The sequence below is a fragment of the Gossypium raimondii genome, chromosome 3, assembly GCF_025698545.1.
Source record: "Gossypium raimondii isolate GPD5lz chromosome 3, ASM2569854v1, whole genome shotgun sequence".
Classification (NCBI taxonomy): Eukaryota; Viridiplantae; Streptophyta; class Magnoliopsida; order Malvales; family Malvaceae; genus Gossypium; species Gossypium raimondii.
The window spans coordinates 61,041,905-61,060,937 of NC_068567.1; the positions used below are offsets into that span (position 1 = coordinate 61,041,905).

At 30.5% G+C, this 19,033-nt stretch overlaps 2 protein-coding genes across 4 annotated transcripts; both read left to right on the top strand.

Annotated features, from left to right (window-relative positions):
* The first annotated feature begins 4,984 nt into the window (after nt 1–4,984).
* LOC105795268 (uncharacterized) lies at nt 4,985–10,412 on the top strand. Of its 3 annotated transcripts, none has more exons than XM_012624817.2 (9): nt 4,985–5,412; nt 5,789–5,903; nt 6,022–6,196; nt 7,139–7,445; nt 7,870–7,981; nt 8,106–8,280; nt 8,857–8,910; nt 9,060–9,235; nt 10,034–10,412. In XM_012624817.2, the coding sequence occupies exons 1-9, from the start codon at nt 5,114–5,116 to the stop codon at nt 10,157–10,159; spliced, it is 1,539 nt and encodes a 512-aa protein (XP_012480271.1). In that variant the 5' UTR covers nt 4,985–5,113; the 3' UTR covers nt 10,160–10,412. The 3 variants fall into 3 exon arrangements, with proteins under 3 accessions (XP_012480271.1, XP_012480270.1, XP_012480269.1); XM_012624816.2 differs by having other exon boundaries at nt 7,142–7,445; nt 8,851–8,910; XM_012624815.2 differs by having other exon boundaries at nt 4,986–5,412; nt 8,851–8,910.
* Nucleotides 10,413–15,154: 4,742 nt separating this feature from the next.
* On the top strand, nt 15,155–18,168 carry LOC105795269 (la-related protein 6C). The gene is made up of 9 exons (XM_012624818.2): nt 15,155–15,577; nt 16,142–16,223; nt 16,814–16,908; nt 17,013–17,164; nt 17,263–17,341; nt 17,435–17,482; nt 17,564–17,632; nt 17,717–17,842; nt 17,935–18,168. Exons 1-9 carry the CDS (start codon nt 15,155–15,157, stop codon nt 18,166–18,168), a joined length of 1,308 nt encoding a protein of 435 aa, XP_012480272.1.
* Nucleotides 18,169–19,033: the final 865 nt, after the last annotated feature.

Consider the following 19,033-nt stretch of genomic DNA (forward strand, 5'->3'; position numbering starts at 1 on the left):
TACACTTTTTATGAATTTTTGATTTATCAGTTTTTAATTTTTTTACATTTTTATGAATTTTTAAGTATTTATTTAATTATTGTTGGTTTGACGGTCAAACCAATCAAATTAGTTGAATTTAGAATCGGTGGTCTGACCTATTCAACCATCGTTATTAAAACATTGTGCTACTTTGATATTGTACCATACCATCACCTGAAAATTTATATTTAAAATTTTCAAGTGATGATGTAACACAATTGCATAGTGTCATATCATCAAAGTCTTATATTTTTCCAGACTAGGGATCAAAATGGACCTAACTATCAAGTTTAAATGGCAGAGTGGACAAAAAAAAATACAAGTACCAAAATGAACTTAATTGCCAAGTTCACGAATAAAAAATTTATATAATCTCTTTACTATAAAATTAATGCAGTTTAATATTGTTGTTGTTGTTGAAAAACGTCTAGGATGTATTTGGTGTTGTTTTTTAATGTCTCGAGAAAATCGGTATAACAATGCTAAACAATGGATTTTTTCTTTTTTTAAAAGTAGTTTTGAAAAATTAAGTTAATTTATTCATTTTGTTTCTATTTAAGTTTGAAAGTTTGTCCGAAATTTAAGAGTGTTCGGCAAAAGTATTAAATAGAGGTGAAGTTGAAAATTTTGTTTGGGGAGTCAGAATTAAATTGTATATTTTACGATAATAGAAATACATTTTCACCATTTGAATGGTCTATATCTTTATAAATTTTAAATGATTAAATTAAATATTTATCATTTTAGGGTTAAATTGTAACTATACTATTATTAATTTAATATTTTATAAATTATAAAGGAACTTAAATGAAAAAATTTCATTTTAAGAGTCCTCTTAACCTTACCACTGGTATTTAAGGCTCGAGATTTTGTCGGATTTTTTTTAAGTTTATAATATATTGGTTTATGCAAAGGTGATGATTGAGCCATGGCCAAATTCCCAAACATAGAAAAGCCTGTCATTGCCAAACTATGGGCGACCCACTGTTTTCAGCATTGCCTATTGTCTCCTTATTTCATGGTCCCCAAATCCCAATAGGAAAAAGAAAAAAAAAAAGTCTAATTTCTTTGGTTAATTTCCTCGGATGTCCTTAAATATTATTCAAATTTTAAATTGGTCCCTGAATCATAAAACATTTTAATCGAATCTTTAAAGTAATAGTATTACATCAGGCAGGTCCTTTCTTTAATCTAGCAGTTAATTTGGGTATTAAATGTTAACTCAAATCTGTCATGAAGCATATTTGAGATATATGGATCATATTATAAATAAGTATGTGCCTATTGTATAGATATATTAATAGCTAGCCCTTAAATTTTATTGATATTGTCTATTTTTTAATACGTCACGTTCAAGCTTTATATGTAGTAGCCAGAAATGTGTTTATTATTTAATCTACTTATTTTAAATAGGCTTAATATAATATTTGGTACATGAACTTGACACTTTTTCTAATTTGGTATCTAAACTTTTATTGGTTTAATTTGATACTCAAACTTGACACTTTTCCTAATTTAGTACCTAATTCGACACTTTCTTTTAAGTTGGTACAATTTAGTACATGAACTTGATTCTTTTCCTAATTTGGTACCCTTTTTTTTGTTCGATTTGGTACTTAAACTTGTCAAACATTGTACAAATTGCTCCAATATATTAACAATGTTTTTTTATAAGGTAGCAAAATGATTAATGTATGACTGACATGTGATGGATGATGATATATTTTTTGTAGTTTATTTGTTCAATTACTTTTAGTTTTATTTATTTATTTATTTATTAAAATAATTAATTTATTTCAAATTGGGTTTTAAAACTCTCTTTTCTTATTTAATATTACTTAGTTAAGTATAGCTCAATACTTTCTTTTTAACATGAATTTCCTCTAATACAAACAATATTTTTGTAGTATAATAAAAAATTTAACACCATTACTGTTTTGCGTAATTTGTATAACATTTAATAAATTTAGATACCAATTTGATCCTAAAAAAAAGCTTAGGTACCAAATTAGGAAAAAAAAGGTCAAGTTCAAGTACCAAATTGAGCTAAAAAAATTTAGGTACCAAATTAGGAAAAAGTGTCAAGTTCAGGTACCAATTTGGGCCAAATAAAAGTTCATGTACCAAAATAGAAAAAAAATACAAAGTTCAAGTACCAAATGTTATATTAAGCCTTTTAAATATGTTCCATTTCATATCCAAATCAACATTTAATGTCTAAATTAAGGGCTAAGATGGTTAAAAGATCTTTATTAATACGATATTGATGCTTTGAGGACTCAAATAAAACGTTTTAAATTTTTAAAAACCAATTTAAAATCCGAACGATAGTTCGAGGACACTTGGTAAATCAACCCATAAAAAATGCTCCAGCTCCCTAAGAGACCTTTATTGATACAATACTAATACATTAAGGACTTGATTAAAACATTTAAAAATTTAAAAATCAAATTAAAATCTGAACAATAGTTCAAGGACACTTGATGAAATTAACCCATAAGAATTGCCCAAGAGATCAGGTGATGAGAGTCATTTTCAAGCTTTTTAGTTATAAGTTGGTGGTGGGGATTTTGCAGCCCAAAAAGTAGATATAAATTTGCCAACAAGGACTTCAATTTGATGCCCCCAAATTATTGGAACTTTTTAGAAGAAAAAAAATTAGGGTTTCCCTGTCAAAGAGGGAAAAGCCCAAGCATTAATATTATGTTGTTTGGCTGAAATGGAAACTTTGTGATTTCCTTAATTCAAAAACCCATCAAATTAATTTATAAAGCTGTCCATACATTATCCAAATGAACTACTTTTTGTTTACCCTATGAATCCCCTATGTAGGTTCTAGAGAGCTTTGAATATGTGTCAAAATTATACTGGCTTAACTGTGAGAGATGAAATTTGATTATGTAAAAAGTTTATTTCTATGTTTTGATCCTTGAATTATATATATTTTTTTCATTTTGGGACATGAACTATCATTTTCATCTCACTTTAACTTGAAATTCGGGGCTAAAATGGATGGAAATGATAATTTGTGTACTAAAGCGAGATAAAAAAAAAGTTTAGGCTCTTAAAAAAAACATGTATAATTCAAGGGCCAAATAATGAAAAATGTGAAGCATGACATATTCTTATTGGTCATTGGTTAGGGTAAAATGGGTTGAAAATAATAATTCAAATACCAAAGCGAGATGAAAAAAAAGTCTAGATGTCAAAATAGAAAAATAGATATACTTCAGGGACCAAATAATGAATAAAACCCAAGTGAAAATGGGGTCATTGTATAGGGACAGCCTTTTGCAATTCAGGTTTGTGATGATCTTTTAGTTAATTAATGCCAACAGAAAAGAGCTCTGAGGATTAAATTATGGCAAAAAGATTAAATCATGGACTGAAATAGAAATATCCGTAGATTCAAAAAATACTTTTGATGCCTGAAGTAATTACTACTCTTTTTTTTTTTTAGTGACAAGGTAAAGTCCAAACAACAAACGCGACTAGTGTAAATCGAACCCAAGCCACATCTGAGGCAGTGAACACCCTTGAGCCTTGACCATTATATGAGGTTCTACTTAATCTAGTTTTTGAAAGCGAGTTTACATAGATATGAATATTCGTGAATATTAATTTGAATTGTTTTCGAGAATTTAAATACTGTAAATTCAGATTTTAAAAATATTATTTATAGCAAATTCAGAGTAAATACAAATGGATATTATGAATATCCAATTATTTGAATTTACAAATAGATGTAAATTTGAATTTGAAATTTTATGGATTTTGATGTCAGAAAATGTTAATAAAATTAAAATATATTTTTAATTCGTATATCTAACGAATAATAATATTTAATTTGAAAATTGGTATGTAATATTTTTCAATTTGAGTTTTTCTTTATTCCATACAAGTACTTAAATTTTACTTTAATGTTCAATCTGGTACCTAAAATTTTCTTTTATCCCAATTAAATACCTATTTTTACTAGAACACACATGTCAAATATTATTGAACCACATGATATTGTTTAGTTTGAGTTACAAATTGAACATTGAAGATAAATATAAGTATCAAGTGATATATTAACCCTAAAAAATTTAAATCGTCTAACTTAGACAAGTTGATTCGGCTCAACATTGCATGAGAGATACATATAAACTTTGGGCCACGGTTCACTAAACCTCGTGAACTGGTTTCTACATTTATGCTGGTTTAAGTCTTTGAGCAAAAGCATCAGGGCGAAGTCAATTTTGTTTTTGGAGGGGCGAAATTAAATCATTATGTTTCATTATAAATTTAAGAATTTTATAAATTTTACCGATTGGGTTTTAGTTCGATTGGCATGCGCATTATTGTCAATATAAGAGGACTTGGGTTTGAGTACACTAAAGCGTATTATTCTCCTATTTATAGGTTAGGGAGGGGCTATGTGTAGTTCTAGACATTGTCTAAAAAAGAACAGATATGATCAGAATTTATAACGAAATTGTTAAAAAAAATTATAATTTTTAAAAAGACTAAATCATAATTTTATCATTTTAAGTAGATCAAAATACAAATTTATCATCATCAATTTATAATCTTTAAATTTAAGAGCCTGCCCTTCTCCATGCGTCATCTAAGTATTAAACGAGAACTCTAATTATTACTCATAGCAAAAAGACAAATTTATTTCCTTTTAAATTGGATATATTTTGATTTTAATCCATTTGTATATTAAAATAATTTAATTTTAATTATAAAATAAAAAAATATAATTAGCAGGCTTCGGCCCAAACCAATGGGCAGAGAGGGTTCAAAGCCCAAACTCTAACCCTAAAACCCAACGATAAATTTTTTTTGGTCAAAAAAATATCTCTCAGACAAATGGATATTATTATTAAAAACGTCGTTTTCATTTTTCTTAGAAGAAATGAAATTCCAAAAATGCCCATTACTTGTCTTGCCCTTTCTTATATTTTATTTGTTTTTTTTAAAGCTTGTTAGCCTTAACTTGCATGCGACTCCATTTTTCGGAAAAGACGGCTCGTTTTTCTTACCGGCAAAAATATCACCGAACCGGAAGAAACCGGATTCGTTTTATTATACTTTTAAAAAGAAAATGGTATCGGATTCGGACCTCGTGGCCCGGCTCCGAGAAATCCTCCGGGATTCGGACCTCGACACCGCCACCGCCGGTAGCGTAAGGAAACAACTCGAGAAAGACTTCGGCATCGACTTATCTGATAGGAAAAGTTTCGTTAGGGACCAAATCGACATTTTCCTCGAAACCCTAAATCAAGATAATGAAAAAGAAGGAGAAGAAGAACAAGCGCCGGAATCTGAAAATGAGGAGCTTCAAGAAGAAAACGATGATGAAGAAGAAGAGGAAAGCAAGGGAGGAGGAAGTCAAAATACAAGGCAGGTTCTTTTTTTTTCGTTTGGTTGTTGAATAAATAGTGATTTTGTACAGAAATTAGGCGCTTTAACTGTTCAGTGTTCAATTTTGAATGCAATGATTTCTCGAGTTCGATTATTTAAAAATTAAAGAAATTTGTTTTCTTTGAAGAATGAATTAAGCAAAATTTTTATATAATTTGGGTTTTTCTTGTCAGTTATATTTGCATTTCAATAATCAGTTCATTCACACAAGAATAGATTTGTCGATGACAATAATTAGTTCAGTTTATAAGTATTGGTTTGTCATAAAAAAAAATGCAAGTATATATAGTTGTTTCTGGTAGCAAGTTTCTGGTATTAATATTATGAATAGTTTCCGCCCTTCTCCTTTATGCAGGAGAAGTAAATCTGATAAGAAAGCGAAGAAAAGAGGAGGTGGTTTTCAGACAGTGTGTAGCCTTTCTCCTCAGCTTCAAAAAGTAGTAGGAGAGTCTAAATTGGCTAGAACTGAGGTATGATTCATATATATAATATATATTTTTTATTCTTTCAGTTTCCCAGGATGGTATTGTTGGAATATTTGAATCCTAATTTTGAATTTTTATTTTGTCCACTTCATTATGCTACCAGGTTGTAAAGAAACTTTGGGTATATATCAAGGAGAAGGATTTGCAAGACCCAAAGAACAAGCGGAATATTATCTGTGATGAATTACTTCGTGACATTTTTCGAGTAAATTCTATTAATATGTTCCAAATGAATAAAGCCCTGACCAAGCATATCTGGCCGTTAAGCGTAGAAGATGGTATTTACTTTAAACACAGTTAATATTATTTGCTATGAGTGTTCATTTTCTCAAATTTTTTGCCTATGTGGCTTATATTTAGTCTATCAGGGTGATTTGATTTTGATTACCTTCTATGTCTATACATTGATCGTTGCAATCAAACAATTATTCATGAAATGACACTTAAGACACATGACACACGAGGATCTCAAATTCTAACTTTGCTAAAAGTTTTCTCTGCATTTATTACTTGCAAATACTGTGAGGAATGCTGTCATTCTTTATCGTGACTCCTTTATTGCGGTTAATCTGACTGAATATTTGGTGAGAGAACTTTCTACTGGAGGTGTAACTTGTAAGGCACCATTTTTTCCAATTTAAATGTACACATGTTATTTATGTCAGTTCGTTATAATTTGCTAATGCTAGTCTTAGCTGAAGATGGTTGCAATTGTGAAGCAATACTTTCCATCAACTATGAGGGCCCTAGCACCTTTGCTATTGACCCATCTCCAAAAGTTGTGCAGGAAATGATAAAATTGAAACAGTTATAAAAATTTAATTCAACGTGGATAAGTAATGTACAAAAGTATATATGACCTGTTGCTGAAAAATGGAGAAAATTTCAAAATTAGGGATTATGTATCGATAGTAATTTCTATGCTCATTATTTTCTTTGTTTCCGTAGGTCATTTTTCTTTCTAATGGATGTCATACGTAATATTTCCAATGTGCAAACTAATCTATTTCTTCCAGTCTTGGATTACCTTAGGATGTTTACATTTTTCTGCAATTTCAACTTCAACTTCCTCAAACAAGCTTCCACATTGAACTACAGTTTTGTACCACTAATGGTATAATGTAATTTTCTTATGTCTTTCCTCTGAAGGCATTGTCGTGAACTTGCATGATTTCTGTGGTTGTTTAAATTTTGATGCTGTCCCATCAATTTAAATTCAGAAGATTCAAATCATGAGATGGAATGTGAAGACAACGATGATTCTGCATCCATGAATGCTGAAAGTGCGAAGGGAGAAGTGAAAGAAGAGGAAAAGGAGAAAGATGATTCTGTATCCATGAATGCTGAAAGTGCGAAGGGAGAAGAGAACGAAGAGGGAAAGGAAGAAGATGACTCTGAATCTTTAAATGCTGAAAATTCAAAAGAAGAGAAAGAAGAGGAAAAGGAAGGGGAGCAGGAGGAGGAGGAGGACAACGAAGAAGAAGAAGAAGAGCAAGAGGGTAATTCACGTAGAAGCAAGAAAAAAAGGTTTATTTTCCCTTTTTATTGCAACTTTTGCTGTTTTTTGCTTATACTCTCCTAACCATTGATCAAGTTGTACAAGTTCATTGTCAAATTTATATGCTCAATGTTGCCTGTATTTATGTGATGCATGTTCCTTTTGAAACTAGATTATCAATTGTCAGATAGACTGGTACTTAATGCAACTATACTGTTAGTTTCTGTTATATGCTTATGTATTTGCTAAGGTTTGTAACATTTTTTTCAAGTTGTGAACTTGCAAGATCCCTGGATTCTGTGGTTTAGGTTGTCCTTATTGGCAGTATCCTGGTTCCATTAGATAAGTGAAAATAGATTATTTCTGCAATATGTTGCTATTGAGTATCTACTTAAGGGGAAATATTTTTTAAGCTACTGGTTGCTAATGCAAGTTTCTAACAAATTATTGTAGGTCATCTAAAGGAGATAAAGATGTGAAGAGAAGAGGTGGGTTTACTAAGTTGTGTAGTCTTTCTCCACAGCTTCAGGCATTTATTGGAGAATCTGAGTTGGCCAGAACTGAGGTTTAGAAATTTCCATTTCAACATGCTAATCTGTATTAACCAAGTAATTTTTTTCTAATCAAAATCGTACATTGGTTATCTGTTGATTTTTTTTCTTCCTTGCCTTTTCTTTCTTTACTTTTAGGTTGTCAAGAGATTGTGGACCTATATCCGAGAGAAGAATTTGCAAGATCCAAAGGACAAAAGAAATGTATTATGTGATGACTCATTGTATGCTCTTTTTCGTGTGAAGTCCATCAACATGTTTCAGATGAATAAAGCTCTGTCTAAACACATATGGCCATTAAATGAGGAAGAAGGTATCACTTAGCACAATTCCCCTATTAGTTTATGAGACTGATATAAATGTTTATTCAATCGTTTTTTTTAACATCACATGTTGGCTTGTTGGCAAAGCTTAGCATGACTCTTCTTGCCTAACTTTTATTCTATTAATTGCTTTAAGTCTTGAACAAGGTGGCCTTTTCAAAATATTTTGTATAATTGCAAAGTTAGCAATTTTGGCCCTTTCAAATTATTTCTCTAAATGCAAAATTGGTAGAGTTTTCTTTTAAGGGATCCTTTGACCCTTCTATTTGTATATACCTATGTTTGAAGGGTGAGTATGTATCTTGAAGGGCTTATGTTTTTCTTTGTGTTTTATTCATTAGAAGATTTGAATTCATTCATTGCAAGCATGCACAGTTGGATAGTAGAAATTGAAACTTTTACTCCTTCAAAACAATTGGGTTCTGTATCGTGCTGTCCAAGAAACATTACCCAAACACTTTTTCTTTATTGAAATTTGATAGCTTTAATATTTGTTTGCGGGTTTGCTCATATGCATTACCATTTGACTTGCACTACACTTGTGTGTTTTTTCCTTGAAGTGACAGTTCAAGCTGACTCTGCAAAAACAGAAAGAAAATCTAAACAAGCAAGGGAACGGGGTGAGTAAATTTTCCGTTCTATTAATTACGAGGGTCCTACAAGATTTTGGCTGCCCATGTGAAGCAACGAATAATTTACCTTGGTTTACTGATGATGGATGTGAGGTTTTCTATCTAACAATTTTGTTTTTTTGTTTTTAACTTATCAGTTGCAGATGAACCAAAACAGAAAGAAAAGAAGCAGAAGAAAGGGGCATCTGGTTTTCTTGCTCCTCTTCCTCTTTCAGATGCTCTAGTGAAATTTTTTGCTACTGGTGAAAATGCATTATCTCGCGCTGATGTTGTGAAGAAAATGTGGGAGTACATAAAACAGAATGATCTACAGGTTTGCTTTGTTGTTTTCTATCATTATTTGTTATTGGTTCTGATTTTTGGTAAACTTTAAACATGTTTTGGATGATAAGATCTCCATTTCATGCATCGAGTATCTGAACCTCTTCCAAAAGTTATTTTGATAAATATACCATGCCAAGCTCCCTAATTTATGATTTAGTCCTAGGCTTCTTACCCATTTCCTAAGTTGGGGATGCACTATTTACAACTCGGCACTGAATGCAATATATGTGTATATGTATATGTATATGCTGTTAAAAGTATCATAGAGGCCCTTGTACTAGGAGTAGGATTGCATTTTGCCCCTTCTACTAAAAAAATGGGCAAATTAATCTCTATACATTAGATCAAAGAGCAAAGTGGTTATTTTGTTAAAAATTCCATCTATTTTTAGTGTTTACTAGTAGAAATGGATGAAATAACAGAAAGGACTTGTTTGCTTTTTGATATAACATACAAGGATTAATTTGCCCATTTTTAAGTAAAGATGGCAAAATGTAATCTGACTTCTAGTAAAGGGGCTTTCATAATACTTTTACCTATATATGCCCGTAGTTGTAGTGTTGTTTTAAGTCTAAAAAACCATTCGGTTACCTGAACTGTGCTTGGTGCGTTTGATATTGATATTGTTCCTTTGAATCGTGTCCAAGTGTTATAACAATTACTTGTCAAGATGTCTCTTTCAGTCCTCGTATCAGCATTTTGGAATTTTATCTGCAAATTTTGAATCTATTGTTTAGTATGAACTCTTTATCTTATTATGGTGTTTCTATTTTTGGTGTTCCAAAAGGATCCATCTGATAAGAGGAGGATTTTATGCGACGATAAGCTCAAAGAACTTTTCGAGGTGGACTCCTTCAATGGCTTTGCTATGACAAAGCTTCTGACCACCCATTTCATCAAGATGGAACAGTGAGTCCGTTTTCTTCTGTATATACAAAACATAAACATAAAGTCCATGATTTAAAAAATGGGCAATTTTGCTTGGAGATGAAAAATAGGGTTATTGCTGTTGTCTGGTAATTGTTACTTTCTTTTTAATTTTATGTGCTAGAAATGGAAAGCAGCATCTTTGAGGAAAGTTGTTTAAAAACTTCATGCTGTTAGCCCTCATGATTATCAAATTTTATGCATGCATGTTTAATAGGTAAAGTGTGTTTGAGACTAAATGCATGATCAACCAATCAATTCATGTATCATTCAAATTAGCTCCTCACATGGGTATCTGTGTATTTTTGTATAGTTTTTCATTTATCAAATTTATGTATAGTTTTGTATATAAATTATTATTGTTATTATCTCCATGTGATATTATTAAATGGATTTTTAAAATAGTAGTTTGATATTTTAGTTAATTTATCAAATTTTTAGTTTGATATTTTCTTCTAATAATTGTTTTAAAATAATTAATAGTGAATTTTAATTTATTGGGTGGTAAAAGTTTCAACTAATCAAGGGATTATTGATTGATAAGATATCTCTATGGGTCTGGTTGGACAACACATTGAGTAAAAGTGTAATTATTAGTGTAATTACATTAAATCTTTATATTTATGTGTACTAATACAAATTGTAATTATATAGTTACATAATTTATATTTAAAAAATATTAAATACTATAGAAAATATTAGCATGATAAAAATAGTTTTTAAACAAGTAACAAAAATTAAAATAAAATTATGTTAGTTTAAAAAGTAGATGATAATACAATTACTAATAAAACTAACAAAAATAAGTATTGTATATAATTTTATCTAACTACTTTAGTGCATATTTATTGGATTGTTTTATCTTTAATATTTAAGATATACTCTTTATCATCATCTATTAGTTTTTGATCGTGTTTATCTTTCATATGCTCTTTGAAATATATAAATTATCTCAATTCATCTATGATTAAAGTTGTAAAATATTCAAAATGTTAGTATGATCTGTTTTTTTATGCTATGCTAATGTGATGTTAATATGAGAAGCATTTTTTAGAACAATAAGTGTCTTCTCAACCACATTTCGAAGTTTTAATGTGTCAAATTAAAGAGTTTGTGAGTTGTTTATTGTGCTTGCGTCTATTTGCATAATTAGCAATCGATCTTATAATATTTAGATTCATGGTTCAAATAATTTGTAGCTTTAAGTATAAAATTTTATATAAATTTAATTTGGAGAAAGACTTATCTTAGGTTTATATCCGTTTTTATAATACATAAATTTCAAAATGATATAAAATATATAATATTTAACCTTTATAAAAAATGTTTTATAAGTTGTCCAAAATTTCCATAGCACATTTTATAAATAATATAATTTTTGTTATTATTTTCAGAAGTTATTTTTATAAATAAGTTATATCCATATTTGATCATAAATTATTATAAATAAATATATTATAACTTTTTTATAACATGTAAATTATGTTTTTATAATAAACTTTTAACCATAGCTTTAGAAATTTTTAGGATTTATAATATAAGAAATTTTTGGCAATAACTATTCAAAACACTCATACATGCCATACTTATAATATAATTTTATAACTTGCATAAAATGATTTTTAAAATTAAATTTGGGTGTAATTATCTGTAATTACTCTAATTCTCACATTACCTTTTAAGAATTGAAAAGTGTAATTAGAGAATACCAATTACACCTAATTCGGTAGAATCCATCGAATACAAAGATTACCCGAGCATACCAAACTTTATGTAATTACAAACAGTTACACTTAAATTCAATGATCAGGTGACTTTCCAAACACTACCTATATACGTTATAATTTATTTATTTATACTCTTAACTTGCAATTAGTTTTGAGTGTTGAATTACGATATTAGTAAGTTAAAAGGTGGAATCCACATGTAAAACTAAAATGATTTTAAATTTTTTCGTAATTTTATATGATTAATATTTCAACAATCTAAATATTAAATTTATCAAGATATTTTTTATCAAGATATTTGTATGTTATGCATGTAAATTTTAAATCGATCCGATATCTTTATCATATCGATCTAAAATATTGTTTATATTAATATTTAGTTAATGGTTGAAAGTTTTTTATATATATAAAACAAATAGCTATAATTTTTAATTTATGCAAAACTTAACATTTATGATTTATATTAACAAAGTATGAAATATGACGATTGAATTGCTAAAATATTAACCGTATAAAATATTTTGAAAAAATAAAAATAAATTTTAATTTTATATTTGTGTAAGTGGATACTTCTCAACTATATTGAAAATCGCATTTTACCAATCTCATATTTAAATTATGTATATTAATTACTTGATAATCAAACTACTCATGTACATATGCATATTAACCACTTTAACATAAGAACTTTATCCAGTAAATAAAAGGGTAAGCTACATCACAGGTCACCTTAAAATAGTATCATTTTATTTTAATCATTTTTTTTCAATTTAATTATTCTAATTAAGATAATTACTCGAATTGATCACTGTCGTTAAATATTTCATTAATCCACTAACAAATTATTGACATGACATTTTCTTAAAATTTTGACTAAAACTAAGTACCTATCTATAATTAACCCAAAAACCCTTTTTTTTTAATCATTTATTTGCAACAAGCACCCATCCTCATCTTAAAATAGTTCCTGCCATTTCAATATTTATCAAAACCTTGAAATTTCTATGGAATGTAGACATCTTCAAACGGAGCTGCCATCACTGCTAACATAAACAGTTGAGTAAGGTGGTGGTTATGGTGTGGGGGCGATGGAGTGAGGAGTAATATAGACGGGCGAGTAGGGAATGGACGGTGATGCGTATCGGTGCTTCTTATGTTGCAAAAAAAAACTAAAAAAAGGTGTTTTGGCCTATTTATAGAGATATCCTTAAGTTTAGTCAAAATTTTAAAAAATGCCACATCAGTAATTTGTGATTGCATTAACGAAATTTTTAACGACAGTGACCAATTTGAATAATTATCTTTATCAAAGTGACTAAATTGACAAAAATTTTACAGTTACCAAAATAGGAACAATGTTATTTTAGAATGACCTGCAGTATAGTTAAAAAAAATAACTTTATCAATAATCAAATACAGTAAACCCTCTCCATAATATCCACCCGCTATGACAGCTTGCTATAACAACTAGGTTCCTAGTAGAACCAATTTTTTATATTTTATTTTAATCCTTTCTAACAACTTTTCACTTAAAATAAGAGCAGTAGTTCTCTATAACAACATATTGACTAAAATTTTAAGTAAAATTATAGTTATTTCATATAAAAAGCCGTTAATTATCATTTATGAAATGAAAATGATCTTAATTAAATTGTTATTTCAATAAAACGATTAAATTTAATGTGAATGAGTGAAATTAAAAATATCAATACAATAAGCTATTAAATTTCCTAACTAAATATTCTACCATAAATTTGAAACATCGTAAACTTATAAATTGATTACTTGAATTTAGTAATCAGTGATAAATTAATGAATTAAATTTGATAACTCATATTGATTAATTGAACTTATTAGACTTATGAACTATATAATTAATCATGCGAAAGAACGAAAAATAAAATATGCATAAAAGTAATAATACATGCTCTTGTTATACGTCTTGTAATTTTGTTGATTTGATTCTCACTTTCTTTCTTTTTTTCAACATAATTCCAATTTTTTTTATTCGATGGAAATTCACGATATGAATTCCGTGGTAAGTTTACAACGATTATCTATCTCTCTATAACAGGCAAAATCTAGACAAACAAAAGAGTCTGTTATAGAGATGGTTGATTGCAGATATTAAATATATTAAACATCATAAAAACTAAATCAATATATTTTATTCATGAACTATATATATCATTAAGTGATCGAGGGTTTGATCCTCGCATTGAGTATGGAATAGCTTTAAAACTTGTGACCAGCATCTACCCCTTAATGGGCCTACAGAACGTAGAACGAGAAGATTAACTATTGAGCTTACTCCAGTTGATACCTGAAGGAAAAAAAAAAACCTATTCTTTAAAATTTGTAAATTTAGTTTTCATATTTAATTCTATAAATTCAGTCTTTTTATTTCCCTAATTTAAAAATCAAAATTTTAAAAATTTCTGTTAAATTTAAATATATAATATTTTAATATTCAAATATTCTAAGCTAATATTTTTAGGAAGTTCACAAATATAAATATGGTACAATTATCCGTACAAATTATCCGTACAAATATATGCTCGAATAATTATGAATATAATCAAATTAATATAAACCATAAACGGATGAATAATCAAAACATTACCGGACAAAATTCATCCATCACAACTGCTCATAGTGACATTGAAGACGCTAGATGACCCTAAAAATACGTGAAATTTGTCATTAAGCCTTTTAAAAATTTTAAAAATTTTAATTAAACCCTTAAAACTTAATGCCATGTTCCGTCACTCAACTCTCACATAACAATTACACATTGAGACTCAAACATGAGTCCTCATTGCCTAGAATTAAAAGAAGAGAGACTAAACTTCAAAAAACAAAAGAGTAAAAGGACTGAAAGTAGAATTAAACCTAACCTTAACCAGAACCTAATCCTCCTCAGCAAATAGCCAAATCAGACCCTTCAAGAAAGGGTCAAACCCCAAAAAAGCAGCGGTAACGTGTAAGAAAATCGACTGTTTCTTGTCTCTTTGGCCACCAAATGTGGATTCAAAGCACTCAAATTTATCAAACTTTACAGTTAGCTAAACTTCAGGAGATCAAAAACAAAAACCAGAACAAACAGACAGACAGACATACACAATATCAACAATTCTTAAAAAACACAAATGAAACAGAGCAAAACAGAGAACCAAAAGAAAAAAAACAGGACATCACTTTGAGTTCCTTCTTCTTTTTGTAATTAATAAACCCCATTGAAAACACAACACAATATGGCACAAATCCAACCTGAAGAAAAGCTTAAAGAAGAACCCCAAACCATTACTATGATTTCTTCTACAAAACCTACATCCAGTTGTAATAATAATGCTATTTCCATGGCTGCTGCTAAACAGGGGACTAGTTGTAGTAGTGGTAATGGTAATGGTAATGGCAATGGCAATGGTGTGACGTTCAAATTCAATGCACATGCACCGGAATTTGTGCCTAAATCACATACACAAATGCCCATTTCGGGTTATTACTACCCTTGTTTTCATTACCTAGGTGGTGCTGCGGCTGCTGCTTCCGACTGGTTCTTTCTTGGTGAACAAGAACCTTCTGCTTATTTGAGTTCTAACCCTAATATTTCCATACCTAATTGTTCTTCTAAGAATGTTCTTACTGATGATCTTCGACAAAAGATCATTAAACAGGTCCATCTTCATTCTGGCTTTTTTTTTTTTTTATGATTCATTAATTGTTTGATTATATTTCCTTTTATGGTTAATATAAGTTTTAGTCCTTAAAATTGGTAATTATGTTCACTTTGGTGCCTATACTTTTCTGTCCGGGCAAACTTGCACGTTTGCCATATTCAGGGACCAAAATGAATACAACTACTAAGTTCAGAGATTAAAAATTATATTAACCCTTCCTTTTTAAGACGATGATAGGGTGTATCCATGCATAGATGTGGTGTGACCATTGCGAAATAACTCTAGTATAGTGATTGGATCAAATTAGGATTGGTTTGGATGAACAGAACGTTTGTCTGCGGCTAGTGTAAAAATAACGGTGACGGTGAGATTAGATATTGTAATGTGAAAAAAAAAAGTAAGCTAAACGCACAACACCGTATCCAATTACCCATCTAAACCCCTAACTTTTTTATTATTAGACGGATTAATTTAATCTTATAATATTAAAATACAACTCCGTTAAATAATAAATAAACTAATTTAATCCGGAATCTGATACTAATTGTGTGTGTAAAACAGGTGGAATACCAGTTCAGTGACATGAGTCTTCTAGCAAATGAATCTTTGTCAAAGCAAACAAGTAAAGATCCTGAAGGTTATGGTGAGGAAACTTATGAATCTATTAGCATTTGTTGTCTCGTTAAAATATGCTTTAAATCTTTATAATTTTCGTAAATTTAGAATTTAGTGTTTTTATTCTTTGGATTTAAATATATAAATTAAATTGTTAATTTTGGTAAAATCCTTTTGCTAAATTCATGAATATTAGAACATCATTTTATCAGTTATATAGCTATCAAGTGAGTTTTTATTTGTAAAAGTACCATGAACCATCTCGTATTAAAAGTCAGATTATATTTTGTCTCCTCTACTTATGTTCGATCAAAGAGCAAACCAGTCTTTTCTGTTCAAAATTTTATCCATTTCTACTTTTCAAAGTTAAAATGACTGACAGTATAACCAGACAGTACCTCATCCTGGTGCATCTTGACTAGTTTGCTATTTGATTTAACATACAACGATTAATTTAAGTAAAAGGGGTAAAATACAATCGAATCCTAATACAAAGACCTCTATAATACTTTTACCGTTTTTATTATTATTTTAAAATGTCATTCGAATATAGGAACTTAGAACACATTTCGACCCGAAATTTGAATATCTAAAAAGTATCATGGCCTTGTTTTTTAGTGCCGATATCTTTCATTGCTTCAACAAAGAAAATCAAGTCCCTTATTACCAATCACCAGTTGCTAGCTCAAGCACTTCGTTCCTCTTTAAAGCTTGTAAGTTCTTTTAGTTTCATTGTTCTTTGTTCAACTGCAAAAATCCTTCTTCTGTTTTTTAAAGTGATATCTATGTTCTTTTGACGTGCAATGCACGGTATAAGGTTGTGAGCGACGACGGCAAGAAGGTCCGTCGTAAGCACCCATTCACTGAAAAAGAACGAGAACAAGTGCAGTCTCGTACCGTTGTTGTTGAGAATTTACCTGAAGATCACTCTCATCAGAACCTTGACAAAATTTTTAATGTTGTTGGGAGGTTCGGTTTTTTGTCACTTTCGGTTTCTTGTTTCTTGTTGTTTGTGTATGGGTGGAAAGTTTCGCTTGCAACTCATGCTATTAGTGTTATCGATACAGTGTGAAGAACATCCGAATATGTCATCCCCAAGAATCGAATTCGTCTCGCTCGAAAATCGACTTTGTTATGTCTAACAAGGTAATGGAAGTAGGGACCAAACATGTTTTTTTAGTTAAGACTAAAAGATTATTACACAACTTGGCCTTATGGTTCCTTTTCCTGTTCTTTAAGCTACATGCACTTGTGGAATACGAGTCGACGAAGGTCGCTGAGAAGGCGGTATGTTAAAAGCGTTTTAGCTTGCTAGAACTTCTTGTTTTTAATCAAATTGTTTCTGTAAGTTCCTTTTTTGCAAATCAGGTTGAGAAGTTAAATGATGAAAGGAATTGGAGGAAAGGGCTCCGAGTAAGGTTGTTGCTTAGACTCTCGGTATGTCTGGATTACGTATTCATTACATTGCGTCTTTCACGATTCGTGTACGATCTGTTTAAGTATTATGATATGAACGTGCAGCCAAAATCCGTTTTGAAAACTAGAAAATCGGAATTCGATGGGATACTAGATGACGATGATTCACCGCGCGGTGAACACTCGGAAGGTTCTTCTCCACCAAACAATGCTGAATCATTTGAGAACATTGTAAGCATCAATGTTCCTTAATCATGTCCATTACTAAGTTTAGACTATCGTGTTAAGAGTTGACCGGATAAAAAATTTACCTCTTCTGGTAGGTTGAAGATAACACAGTGGGATCGAAAAAGGGATGGTCTAAAGGCCGCGGGAAAGTCCGGGGATGTGCCCAAAACCACAGTGGGCGTGGGTTACTCGCTGCATCACCTCAACCTAGCAATGCAGTCCAATGTGAGGCATCTGTGAAACAGATTACCAAGGGACCGAGAATGCCGGATGGAACTCGGGGTTTCACCATGGGACGAGGCAAACCATTAAGTTTGCCATTGGAGTGATCGACCGCACGTTATTTTCATTTTCATTTTTTTCTTGCCTGCGATCTACATTAACCAAACTACTATTGAAATGCTTTAGTAGCCATGCATAGTGTGGCCTATATAATATGTTATACCAATAATGCAAGGTTGTATAGTTTAGTACTGCTTCTTCCTTAGATAGCCATTTTCTTTTGGCACATCATCATTCTGTTTTGGTTCTGTAATGTATCCGAAATAAGATCGGAAACGTCGCGTACGGTTTTTTTCTCTTCTTCTGTCAAACCGGTGAAATTACATCTATTTCGAACAATAAACATGACCTAAACAGATAAACCGACTCGGCACTCGTTCGCTTCGGCTCTCTTGATAGCTTACTGTAGACTCCTTGATACAGCAATGATAGGAGATCTTAAAACTGCTGCAAATGGTTAATTATTATAACAATTTGAAATGTGTATAGATTTAATAAAAAGGCCAACAATGTGTGTTTAGATTCATAATCGAATATGGAAGTATCAAGAGATATTCTTCGAAAGAGTTCGAAGTACCGTTCATTGGGAACAAGTTGGTACTGTCCACTATTAAGGTTTTGTCTCCTCTTTTGAGAGCATGAAATGGAAATGAGTTCAACAGAGTAAGAGTGTTACAGGCCAAGACTTTAGCTCTAATCACTTGTGGCTTTAAGCTCGATTCTTACGACAACAAGCTTAAATCGACCTCCTTTTCCTAACCATTTTGCTAAGCAAATGCAACATTACTAATATGTTGATCCATCTTCATCACCACCCAACTTTATGTTGAGGGGACTCTAACGTACTTTTATGGTTTATGGTTGGTAGCATTAAAATTCGTGAAAAAAATGAATACTATGGTCGCAAAAAGT